The sequence below is a fragment of the Labeo rohita genome, chromosome 7 (assembly GCF_022985175.1).
Source record: "Labeo rohita strain BAU-BD-2019 chromosome 7, IGBB_LRoh.1.0, whole genome shotgun sequence".
Taxonomy (NCBI): Eukaryota; Metazoa; Chordata; class Actinopteri; order Cypriniformes; family Cyprinidae; genus Labeo; species Labeo rohita.
The window spans coordinates 33,068,154-33,081,466 of NC_066875.1; the positions used below are offsets into that span (position 1 = coordinate 33,068,154).

Here is a 13,313-nt window from a genome sequence, read left to right on the forward strand (position 1 = left end):
TTGCACACTTTTGAGCCGTCACACTTCAGGTCTCCAGATGTCAATATTGAATTTCGCACAGAAGCACTTATTCCTCGACAACTTTGAGATGTGGATAATTGGAGGCCGTTAAAGGGGCCAGGAAGGAGTAAGGATGTTATTTTAGTCTTTGCCTGCTTCAGATTATGACTTGCTACATTAACCATAAGTGCAGGTAGAACTGAGGACACACTACATTAGGTAGCAAAAAAGTTAACACCTCGTCTCTTCTCCTTCAGTGGCACAGAAAGGCTCTGTCAGCATCTGTCATACATGGGTGGAAGAGACAGAGATGTCCTGAAGATCAGCTTAAGTGAAGATTTTAGAAGTTAAACAAGGTAAGAAAAGGGAAAATAGGGAATAAAACATATTAAGAGGTAGACGTTGGCCACTGGATGCTAAAGCTGCTCGGTCTCTGCACTATCATCATTATAACAGAGCGGGAAGTTCCTCAAAGCCTCGGTAATAGCCAAAATATCCAATGAAGCAGAACACAACCTGATGCAGTTTAAACATATATTTAAACACAAAATAATAGGTCTCTAGGGACTTCAGTTTCTGGCATGTTATGCTTCGGCGCACCAGCACATTGACCTTCCAACTGCATCTGCTAGTGCAGTGTGTAAATGTCTTCTGCAAAATAATTCAGTTTGGAGCCTGCTTAGCTATATATCAAGCTCTGCTGAATAAACCACTTAAAAAAACAAATGAAACTGCTGTGAGGTTGGACTGAAGGATCTGAATCCTCTCTACAATAACTAGTTAATTTTAGCATACAATATATTACAGACCACTTAGAATGCAGATACACGTACATAAAGATATCTGTCCTGGGGTCATCTTTGATTGCTGAAGCATGTCTGAAAGAAGAACAACTCAAGCATAACACTACCTGCATTGCAATTAATTATCATTGAGAGCATGGCACATACTCAAAGCATATGAGAAAGCTTTTAGGAGATTTTTATTATAAAGATGTCACAGAGAGGCATAGCGTCCCTAGAAAGGTGCAGTCAGCTGTGTGATTTCAGTTAAAGTCGGCATGAAACAAAATTGCGATAGTCTTCAGTATTGCGAGGTATATCTGAGTGAAGCGGCTTATTAAACAAAAAAAAGTAAGGCGGGAGCAGAGGTCGCGTTAATCGAAAATTGTCCGTCATTGACGGATTTTTTTTTTTTTTCCCCAATCAGTGAAGAAAAATCTGAAGGCCATCTGTCACTTTGACAGATTACACTGAGGGTGATCTATTGTAACTTCTAACTGTAATTCCCACCCCTGTCCAGTTGGTGGCGAGTGCGCTCCGGTGTGGCAGCAAAGCACAAGTAGTGCTCACTGCAGAGCCAAATGGCCTCCAGCTCCCCCTCTCTGGATGTCCAGCTCCACTGCTGTGTAAACTAATGGGTGGAGTTATGTTTAGGAAAAGGTAAGGGGTAGGGCTTAGGGTGTGGTTAGGTGTCCATCTCCACCCATTACCTCCAGCGAGGGGGAAGAAGAGCTCCAGCTCCTCCCATTTGGCTCTGCAGCGAGCACCCTCTTGCAGAGCACGGGATCCAGAACAAAAATGAAACCGTCACGAATGTTTTGCTATGCGTTTGATTACACACAAGAGTACCCAGAAGTTACAACGATCTATCACGCCGCATTAAAGAGCTCCGAAACCGTATTTATTGCTTGAATTTTCTAATGAAATGGACAGAATTTGAAATCTGAGACTTTGTTTCATATAAAAAAAAAGGTAACAAAGCTTAACCTATTGCGATTTATTGGATAGGAGGCACACTAGTGTTCATTCATCAACTGAAAACAGCATAGACCAAAAGATCGATTGGGATTTACAAATCAATATTGGTTCATAAAAATGAGAATCTATTAAAATCTGTCACTGCGAGGTTTGGTGTTGAACATTAAAAGTTACGCAGTCTCATCTGTTCATCTGTTAAAAATAAATGCATAAGCCTATATCGTCCTGTAGGTTCATAATTAAAAATGAAAATGTGTGAACAAAAATAAAAGTAACTAAATTCAAATGCTGGGTAATAATAGATTATGATGGAGTTTTTACGACCAAAAATTTGTACATTTGGAACTGATTGGATTGTTTGCTAATTGCTTCAATCTCATGTGATCATTTTTGATTAAAGATTACAAGGACACATGAACTTTTAAAATTTGTACATAGATACATAATTTATAAGAAACTGCAAAATTCCATAAGAAGTAATTGTTCATTATAATTTAATGATAACTTTAAATGCTTTAAAAGGATAGTTCACCAAAAAATGAAAATGTTGTCATTTACTCGCTTTGTTGTTTCAAAAATGCAGTTTTTCTTCTGTGAAACACAAAACAAGACATTTTTAGTTTTTTTTTTTATGTCTATGACACCTTTGATACTAAATAACAGTCACACAGCCAATATTTACTGTATATACACTTAACATTTATAGAGGTAAAATACAAACACAAACAAATACAAAAACTGTAATACAGGCCACTTAGGTAAAAAACAAACATCTGATAAATACTTTAATATGACCAGTACAAATGTCCCAGTTGAAGATGAGTCAGTTTTGGTCCCCACTGCAGATGTACACAGTATAATATTGCTTAAAAGTCTGTTTAAAATCAACAGAACATTTGTTAAATGCACCGGTCCCTTTCGACAGGCTGAAATGCAAAAGGGGAAAGCAATTATTCTTGAATATATTTAATAAGAATCCAACCGACTCGTTCACAAACTACCCATGATCCCCCCTCCCTAATTCCTATATAAAAACAAGACTAGTTCTCCACTGCAAAGACAGAAACACATTTATATGGTAACCAAGAGAAAAAACTTTGGGACAATTAAAACAGAACTACTGGCAAAAAACAAAGCATTTGCCTGCCTCTTCAGTAACAACACAGCAGAAATGAAACGTTCCCCAGACACAGGAAACATAATCATCATGTTCTGAATGGGTTGTTTTGAATATTGATGTGAGAGTTGGTGTTAAGGGACGGGGGTGTGTGGGAGGGCTGACAAAAGATTAAATAAGAAATCAAAATGAATGGGAAGAGCAAAAGGGAACAATTCAAATGAAAGGGTGACAAGAAAAAATTACAATGCAGGTGATGGGGAAAAAATGAATAGAGGAGGCAAGAGACATGCATGTAAACAGTACATGGAGCAGAAACACAGAGGTACTGTATGGACGCATGGGTGCTTTTGTAGGTCGGATAAGAGATGGGAATGTAATGTGATGTGTCCAGACCTCATCAATTTCTTTCCAGGGCTTCACTGTTGAAAAGTGTGAACAATTGTTACAATTGGCTTTTTTTTAATGTGTGTGCTAACGCATGTGAATTCTAGGAATCGCCTGGCATCAAAAGGCCTTTTTTCTAGTGCTCATAAAACCCTCAAAAGTCCAACAGTTGGGACTATAAATGGTCTATGAACTAGTACAATGTAATGTGCATTTTTATATCGATCATCTATGTGCCATCTTGGACTATAACCAGTAATATATAGGTGGAGACACAAGCAGAGATTTCAGAAACTGCTTTGGCCCTGGCACACATTTTTTTTTTTTAGATGGGTACTGAAAAATCATTGCGTTCATCTGTCTGCTGAGGGCTGTGAAGTCTGTGTCCTCTTCTGGATTCAACTGGGAGATGAAATGAAGGGGGAAGGTGAAATGTTTGAGTGCGATCTATGAGTCTTTCATACATTCGAAGAGTTTAGGGGATTTGGAGCTGCAGGTCTTCTTCTTCATCTTCATCTGGGTCGCTAGGGGGGGCGTCTGCATCTTCAGGCACAAAACGCGATGAAGCTGATGTCCTCATCTTGCCAAAGAGGCCAGGATTCTGCTGACGCCTTAGCCTTACCCCCCCCCAAAAAAATAAGCATGTGAATAAATAAATAATAAGGAAAACAATATAGAAAGAAAGGAAAAAGAGAAAAGGAAAGAGATAAAGAATGAGAAAGGTGTAATCACAGCAGAATCAAAAAGTACACTACCAGCCAAAAGTTTTGGAACAGTAAAATTTTTTTATGTTTTTTAAAGAAGTCTCTTCTGCTCACCAAGCCTGCATTTATTTGATCTGAAGTACAGTAAAATTGTGATTTTTTTATTTTATTTAAAGTAACAGTTTTCTCTTATAATATATTTTAAAATGTAGTTTATTCCAGTGATTTCAAAGCAGAATTTTTGAATATCATTATTCCAGTCACATGATCCTTCAGAAATCATTCTAATATTCTGATGCTGCTCAAAAAACATTTATTATTATTATGCTGAAAACAGAGTAGAATTTTTTAAGGTTTCTATGATGTACAGAAAGTTCAGAAGAATCTAAAACAGACATTATAAAATGAAATAATCTGAAATAAGTAACATTATAAATGTCATTTATTGTTTTTGCTGTACTTCAGATCAAATAAATGCAGGCTTGGTGAGCAGAAGAGACTTCTTTAAAAACATTAAAAATCTATCGGTTCAAAAACTTCTGACTGATAGTGTATATTTGTGGACTTAAGCCACACTTGATGTAAAATCAATGCATTAGATTTAAGAAAAACATCCAGTGTGTCATTTAAACAGATTTTCAAGCAACACATTTCATAAAAAAATTAATTTTAAAATTATAAACAATAGATAAACCCTCTCAAATAAATACAGAAAGTCTGATAAAGGTCTAGTTTCATGTATTATGGTTGAGTTTATATTAGGCTATTTATTATAATACAGTTCATGCATTTTTAAGCCACTGTAAGTAACTAAGTAATGAGAGTTCTTGGTTTATTCATTAGAATAGGAAGAAATCACAAAAACAAACAAACAAACAGGAGTTCTGAGAATCAAAGTAACTGTACATCCTCCATTATTGCTGGCAGGACAACCACTGGCAAACAATATTAATACATGCTAATAGATCAATAAAATGCATCAGTTCAGCTTGCTGAGGTCAATAATGCATCAGAAAATAAACACATATTTGCAAATGTAATGTTGAAATAGAGTTGCTCTCTCTATCTGTGCAAATGCAAAATAGCTCAGAATAAGCATCCAATGGGAATTGAATAGAATAAGCCTTTGTGTTTGCAATGATTCATAAGATATCTGAATATTTGAGAGTATTATAATAGCAAACACAAACAGCTGGTCATCAGTACACACAGTTCTTTCTGACAACAGTTTCCGTTCCTTCAGTATTTTCATGCCCATCCCTTTTCTTTCAGTCTCTCTCTTTCTGTTTTGTGTCTCTATTCTTTTCAGGTACTGTAGTTGTACATTTGTGATGTAATTGTAAGGAAATAATGGCCTTGTGGCATGTCAGTAAAATATTTCCTGGCTACTGAAGTGCTGGAAGGGTAAACAGGCCAGGTAAAACAATCACAACAACAAATACTACAAAAAAGAAGAAGAGGTTGATGTAAGAAAAGAAGCGAGAGAAAAAAAACCCTCCTCTTGTCTTTGAACAGCTGATGACTCACTATATTGTTAGTGTTTGTATAACTGAACAGATGAAAAGCTTCTTGCCTCTCAGGGGCAAATAAGTGCATATAAGGGCCCGGGATCCTCCACAGAAGAGGGACCTACTGTCAGGAAACACTAAATGCTGTTAAATTACACATTACACTGTTTTGACCACAGTGCCTCACTCACAGAGGCTAAAAGCTTTTCGAGTCCAAAGCTTAACAAGACTGCAATTTACACTAGAGATCATAAATCCAGAGACACACACAAACAGTGAAACAAAAAAGATTTTTGTTGAGCCCACACAGTGACTCACGCCTTTTGGCTTCATCTGACAGACCGTGAATATTTTAACATTTGGGTGACAGACAAACAACATGGAGATAATTATTTAAAATGTAAAATTTAAATATCAAACATTTTGATTATGTCTTTTTTTTAAGCCCATCACCAGAAATGAAAATGCCATGTGACTCACTTTTTTCCTTTAAACTCAGCCATGCTGCATTTATTTGATTATAAATAAATAAAAGCTAATATTGTGAAATATTACAATTTAAATGAACTGATTTAAATTCAATTTTCATTTCGAATGTCATTTATTTTTGTGATAACCATGCTGAATTTTCAGCAGCCATTACTTTATTCTTCAGTGTCACATGATCCTTCAGAAAGCATTTTAATATATATATTACAATATATATATATATATATATATATATATATATATATATATATATATAGTAATTATGCAGTTAATTCTCCTTTTTGTATTTTTGGAATGTTTTGGAACATGTGTCCTCTCCTCCAATTTGTCATTTCCGAAACACAGTAATAATAATTTAATTAGAAGGGTTATATATTGACCTATTAAGATTTTGCTTACATCTAGATTATAAATATATTTTTTTGCTATTTTTTTGAGGTAAATCAGTAACAATTACATTTTTAACAATATTTAAAGTGTAATTTATGAGATTTGTTGTTATTTGAATCCAATTTTTCGTTCTAAAAGGCAAAAAGTTGATCATACTGATTTCAAAGTTAAGTTTTCATTAACTTCAATATACATTGAACCAAAAAAAATATCATAACATCTTAGTTGATAATTCAGTATACTTCATTTTTGACAAAACATCCAATGTTTCAGTAATGACTGCACATTTTTGGTAGTGACAGTAATGAACACATTACAGCATTTTAACTTGCAAACTAAAAAATTACTAAAACATACTAAAATACAAAAAAATTGCAGGACTGTACTAAAATTTTGTTTATTTCCCCCAAATATGAGGACTATGTCTTTCCTTTTGTTACTACCGAAATAATGATGACATGTTTCGGTTGTGACTGTTTCTGTAGTGAAACAGAAACTGTATTGTGGGATAACATAAAAATACAAAGAAACTCTACCAAATGTTTTCGTAGTGGCAATTTTAGATACTTTTGAAACTAGCTCAAAGATGCTAATCAGCACATGGTTAGCGAACACAGTTCTGAACAGTGGTACACAAAAACTAAATGTTATGGAATAACTCCCAAAAAAGACAGCTTTTGCAGAAAAAAAAAGTTACTCAGATTTTTCAGACTTTTGAACACATATTTAGGGGTGTAGTTAAAATGAGTCTCAGCCAATGGACTAAAACATACATTGTTTCAGTTGTGACATAAAAAATGCAGGACAATTTGTTTTGACAAAGTTTCCTAATCTACAAAAAAAAAAAAAAAAAAATATATATATATATATATATATATATATATATATAATTAAAATATATATATATATATTAATTAATTAATTAAAAAAAAAAAAAAAAAAAATCTATATATATATATATATATATATATCTCAATCAGTAGTCAACATTTGGAGTGGATCAAAACCTTTCATCAAAGTTGTCCCAAAACCAAAACAATACCCATTCTTTTTTTTTTTTTAACTTTACTTTTGAAAAGAATCAAAAAGATACTTTTAAAAACAACAATGGCAAAAAAAAAAAAAAAAATAATAATAATTATTTCAATATTTTCATAAATTTAATTTAGGGATTAGGGTTCAGGACAGCCACCTCCCAATTGAAAGCACCCGATAAATGATGATTTTAAATATATTAACCTTACTAATATTTTAAATATTATTCTGGGTTTCGATAGATAATAAAAGGATCTTCGTAAACATCTAAGATTTGAATACTTAAATGTGTTTTTGGGCTTTGGGGGACAGCAGTTTGCACCAGTTCTATAGAAAGGCCCATACATATACACTTCTGAGATCAGCAACTCTGCTAGCCTTTTATTCTTCAATTTTATCATGGGACAAAGAATAAATTTAGACCCTCAGGCATGATATTATCTATCCTGTTTTGATGTAAAACGCTATCCATGATTAGAGTATGGAATTGACTTCTGCACTACCAAACCAATGGAAACCCAATGTGACCAATAGTAAAGCAGCTATGTAATTGTTCTACCCCGACATTACTGGCACAGAGACATGTACAATAAAGAACATGTCAGTCAGATACAGCAACCGTGAAATCGCGACACCACCGTCACATACATGATAATCCCATTCTACACCAGAGACATTTTCATTATCCTTTGTTTGATATATTTATTAATATATCCCCCTCTTCTCCTCCCCCACACGCTAGTACAAAATAATGCAGAAATACTGTGCAGCTCCCCCTCTCTGGTTCCCTCCGCCGCACAAAGCTGATGAGTTGCCTGTCAGTCAGTGGAGGTGTGCTTTAAGTGCTTGCTTTTTAATGTCTGGAAACTCAGATAAGAGCACAACTGGCAAACTACATTAAAGCTGCACAGATCCATACCACCAGCTCTCTAGATCAGATCTACAGTATCGCACGCAAAGCCCCATCACCGTGCCTCCGTCTTTGGGCTGGTTCCTCCACAGAGAACCGTATCTGCCACATTCCTCAGAGCTTTTAAGCTATCAGGTCTACAAAGTGCTTTACAGAGAATTAACACCACCACACACATACGCACAAACACACTTTTATCTGTATCCCACCCCTGACCTCTGTCATGTTAACAAACCCTGCTTTACCAACATGTTCTGTTAAGACTGACTGTAACTTCTTAATGTTTGAGGTTCAAAACACGTTGTACATATTAATAATAATAAAGCAATTTAGAAATGAACATCATATTTTACTCTAAAAGGGATAGTTTATCCAAAAATGAAAATTCTGTCAATAATTATGCACCCTCACATTGTTCCAAAACCCGTAAGACCTTTGTTCATCTTCAGAACACAAATTTAAATTTCTGATGAAATCCCAGAGCTTTCTGACCCTGTATAAACATCAACACATGGTCAGAAAACTCTGATATCTTAAATTGTGTTCTGAAGATGAATAAAGGTCTTACAGATTTGGAACAACATGAGGGTGAGTAATTAAGAACATTTATATCCCTTCAAAGGGCCTTGTGGTATTTCAAACCCCAAATTGACTATGAGGGTCACAGCCAACATATATGGACAACAGAGCTGAACGCATATGGCATACGTGATGCGCCTGAGTGTGCATGCAGATCTGGCAGGCTGCTCTACTTCCTGCAGGGCTTAGGAGCATTGTCTGCCCTCATATATCGATTTACGCACCAAGTTTATGATTATAGACTGAAGCACATACAGTCAATTACCATCTACTCTCTGTAGAGACTGTGAAAGAGTGAGAAAGAAAGAGAGAGGAATAAGAGGAGAGAATTAGAACAGGGACATTTAGAACAACAACGAGCAAAGAGAACAACAACAAGCCACTAAGGGTGAAACAGACATGAGAGACTGAGTTCACAGCTTTCCAATGAGGAAAGAAGCAAATAGGCACGGTGGGGGTGCCAAATGGTGCTGCCGGTGGGCTGAGCAGAGCTGCCGCCTCATGCTGCGAGACTAACAGACAGACATAGCCGCTGCGAGCGGGACGCCGGGCGAGTTCACCCTGTCAGAGGAGCCAACCTCAATCATGAGATCTGATCCTCTTCTGCGTGTCCACCGTGTCCACGGCAGATATTGTTGTTCATGGTATTCTGGCTCCAGGGCATAAATTGGGCGGAGTCGGAGCCAGCTGGGAAAAGAGGCAACTCTGAACTTCCTGTGGCATCAGATATGGGTATGAACTCAAAGTCAACTCAACGACTGAAGCGCTATCAGTTCCTTAATACTGTCATTTCCAGCCTTCTCCTGTCACCTTGACAACCCTTACTCCAAATCTGCTTCTAGACCATCCTCTGTCTCCATGACAACTTGGACAAGCACTCAGCTCCATCTGTCGCCCTATCCACCCATGGCCTGCTCCTCTCTTCCTCAATCGCTGCGATAGCGCTGAACCCTGGCCCACCTCTCAGAGGGGCGGTCTGATTGTTCTCGCATCCTTTCTTCAAGTCCTTCACTTTCACTGTGATGTATGGCACTTGCTGACAGCATAGTGATCAGCCTTTTCTCCCAGCAGAGTGATTCATGTTTTTGAGCAAACAAAATATGAATAGAATTGTTATTGCTCATACTTGGGGTTAGGGGTTTGTTCAAATCCCTAAGCTTCAGTATTAAACTTGAATATGCATGCTTGAATATGGTTGAGAACTAAGGATATTTTTTTAGAGAAAAGACAATATAACAAAACCTAATATTAAAAAAAAGTGTATAAATCACTTGTTTTTCTAAAGAAACATTGTTCAACAGCGACACTAGCAGGTAAAGTTACAGCAGAAGTCTGTGTCTCTCTCACCTTCCCTGAGCCCATTGAGTTTTAACTAGGGCTGCCCCCTAATAGTCGACCAACTGTTAGTCAATGAGATAAGGCTTGGTCGCTTAGTCGCAAAAAAAAAAAAAAAAAAAATTCACAGGAAGTGGCAAAGTCATGCATTCTGTTGCAGACAGATCGTTAACGGCTGGTCTATGTGGTAATATATACATCAGGCAGGACATCCAAAGGTTCCCCTTTCATTCATCGACCTCAAATATGGCTTTTCATTTGCAATATGTAATTAGTAGTAACTTTTCATGGCAGCTCAATTTAATTGATTAAATTTTTGGTCATACAGATAAGAGTAATACATCTTTCGAATCTGTAAAGACTGTATGTTTATTTGTGTGCACTCACAATAACAACGAAATGTTGTGCTTTTGTAAAATATTGAAAGCAAACAGAATGCACTTTCTGCAGTCTCGGTCTCTGTGAACTTGAGTGCAAAACTAGTGTATACTTGCCTTACAGACATGAAAAATAAATATATATGAAAGTCTACTTTTAAATGAACCAATTCAAGTAGAGAACAAATATACTCAAATTACGTAATACGTATGAAACATGCATACAGGCGCATCACTACTGCGGAGATGATGAATCAGTGTCGCCAACTTCATCTCTTAGAGCGAAAACAAAGAAAGCACTAGTTCATCAATAAATTCCTAAAACATTAATGCAGTTTCCTTGCTGTTTTCTCTGACACATTCATAATTATTATATCTGCCAGAAAAATCTGTCAGTCGAGGGCTTTTGATAGTGTAAGTAATGTATTAAAGTAAAAAAAGACTATGTAAATATTAAATTAGAATTAAACAAGAAGAATTAAAACATTTTGTATTACATCATTTATCAATGAAAGTGCAACTGTTTTTTTTTAAGTACTTATTCCTTAAAAGTACAAAATTGTTAATTGAACCGTTTAGGAACAGGATTCGCTAAACTCCGAACTATACACAAAACATCAATTTGTGCAATTTTTGAGAAATGTACTATTACTTTGCTAAACAATCAGGCTTAGAATTTAATCTGGCAGACAATAAAATAAACAATACATAAACATAAATGTTGTTTTCTCAAAAACACCAATAAGTACGTTCATGTTGCTATATATGATTGTAGCCCAGTTTGTGCTAAATACAGTGTAATCAGACTTCAGCCATTAATATGTTATGTAAGATACTGAAAATAAGAACAAATGTCAGGGAATGTCAAAACTTCTATAGGGCCCTAAAACACCCTCAGACCCCAGAGGGTTAAACAAAACAAACAAAAAAAAAAGGACAAAAGGAAAGACTGGTATATAAGGATATTACAGAGACATGGGGGTGAGCTCTTTTAACACGAACCAGTAAGCGACCACACAGGATTCCGTGCTCTAACAACCACTCCAAACACCTTAATATCATGCACAGGCAAGCACCTTTCCTTTACATTACAATTATATTTTATCTCACAGAGTCAGCTATTTTTTCTCAACAGTCTGGACTGAATCCAACTGACGTCTCTTCCTATACCCATAAAGGAAAGATAACTTCGCACAAATCCAATGTGAAGAACAAAAAATCTGCAAGGCTGCATATTTTAGATAAATGACTTATGTCTTCATGACAATCTCATAATTTAATCATATGTATCCACACAGGTGTGAAGTGGAGGAATTATGCCGTGTGAATGTCTTAATCATTAGAAGCTTTCCATCAAAGTCCCTCTAAACACCGCCAAGCCGACATGCCTGTCACCGTTCTCTCCAGCTGCGGGGGGCCCGAGCCCACAACACTGCTTCATGTCTCCCTGTTACTACGGTAACCCACAGCCAGGCAGCCTGGGATTGGCTGCGGGTAGGTGCAAGCCTGAATGCAGGCAGAATAATGAGAGAGTGAGACTGAAAGAGAGAATAAGCCGAGGGAATCGTTGACAGTTTACACTATAAACCTGCCATCTTATTCATGATGTTGTGTAACAGGAAAGCTTATCCTGTATTCATTACTGATCAAAAGAGATCTGAACTGAACACAATATTCTCAAACGCATCACACGGTTTAAAGAGAGACTGACAAGAGAGACTCAGTGAGTGTGCATTTATTTGTCTGGTTACCTGGATTGAAGGTGCTCCAGCTGAACTTGTAGGTTCTCTGTCTGCTCCACCTGCTCATCCAAGGACCTCTGTAGCTTTCTGGTCTGATTATGAGCCTCATCCAACTGAAATGAATGCATAATACACATTCAGGGGATCAAAATTAAGGATGACAAACAGACTTTAGCTAATGTGAAGTTTCGGGCTATTTGACGCTTGACAGCTTACATTCATTGATCATATGTCACGAATGCAATGTTATGTAGTTGATGATCAAAATTGTGAAAATAACATCTGAATGTCAAAACAAACAGGAAGAATGGGTTGAAAATTATGAAATCAAATAATTGTATGCAAAGGTTATTTTATATCTATATAATATAGAAATTTTAAAAACCTAATCAATTTGTTAAAAATGTAAATAATAATATAATATAATATAATATAATATAATATAATATAATATAATATAATATAATAATTTGTTGATGGGGCCCATACAAATGTGCTGAAGTGAGTAAAATTATGAACTATGGCCCCAAAAAAAATTACTGTACGTATGTAATAAAATATAATATAATATAATATAATATAATATAATATAATGGAATAGAATATATAACAATTTGGTGATGGGGCCAATGCAAAGTTGCTGAAGTGAGTAAAACTATGAACTATGGCCCAAAAAAAAAAAAGTACTGTATGTATGTAATAAAATAGAATAGAATAGAATAGAATAGAATAGAACAGAATAGAACAGAATAGAATAGAATATATAACAATTAGGTGATGGGGCCCATGCAAAGTTGCTGAAGTGAGTAAAATTATGAACTATAGCCCAAAAAAAATTACTGTATGTATGTAATAGAATAGAATAGAATAAAATACAATATATAACAATTTGGTGATGGGGCCCATGCAAATTTGCTGAAGTAAGTAAAATTATGAACTATGGCCCAAAAAAAAATTACTGTATGTATGTAATAGAATAG

At 35.7% G+C, this 13,313-nt stretch overlaps 1 protein-coding gene across 1 annotated transcript in view; it reads right to left on the reverse strand.

Annotated features, from left to right (window-relative positions):
* Positions 1-1,191: 1,191 nt before the first annotated feature.
* Positions 1,192-13,313, reverse strand: part of ccdc102a (coiled-coil domain containing 102A) — a 91,051-nt gene continuing 78,929 nt past the window's right edge. The window contains exons 8-9 of the mRNA XM_051115368.1: positions 12,343-12,446; positions 1,192-3,881 (exon numbers count right to left, since the gene is read on the reverse strand). Of these exons, the coding sequence (XP_050971325.1) occupies positions 3,740-3,881; positions 12,343-12,446 (246 nt within the window). The 3' untranslated portion in view covers positions 1,192-3,739. The remainder of the gene's footprint in view (positions 3,882-12,342; positions 12,447-13,313) is intronic.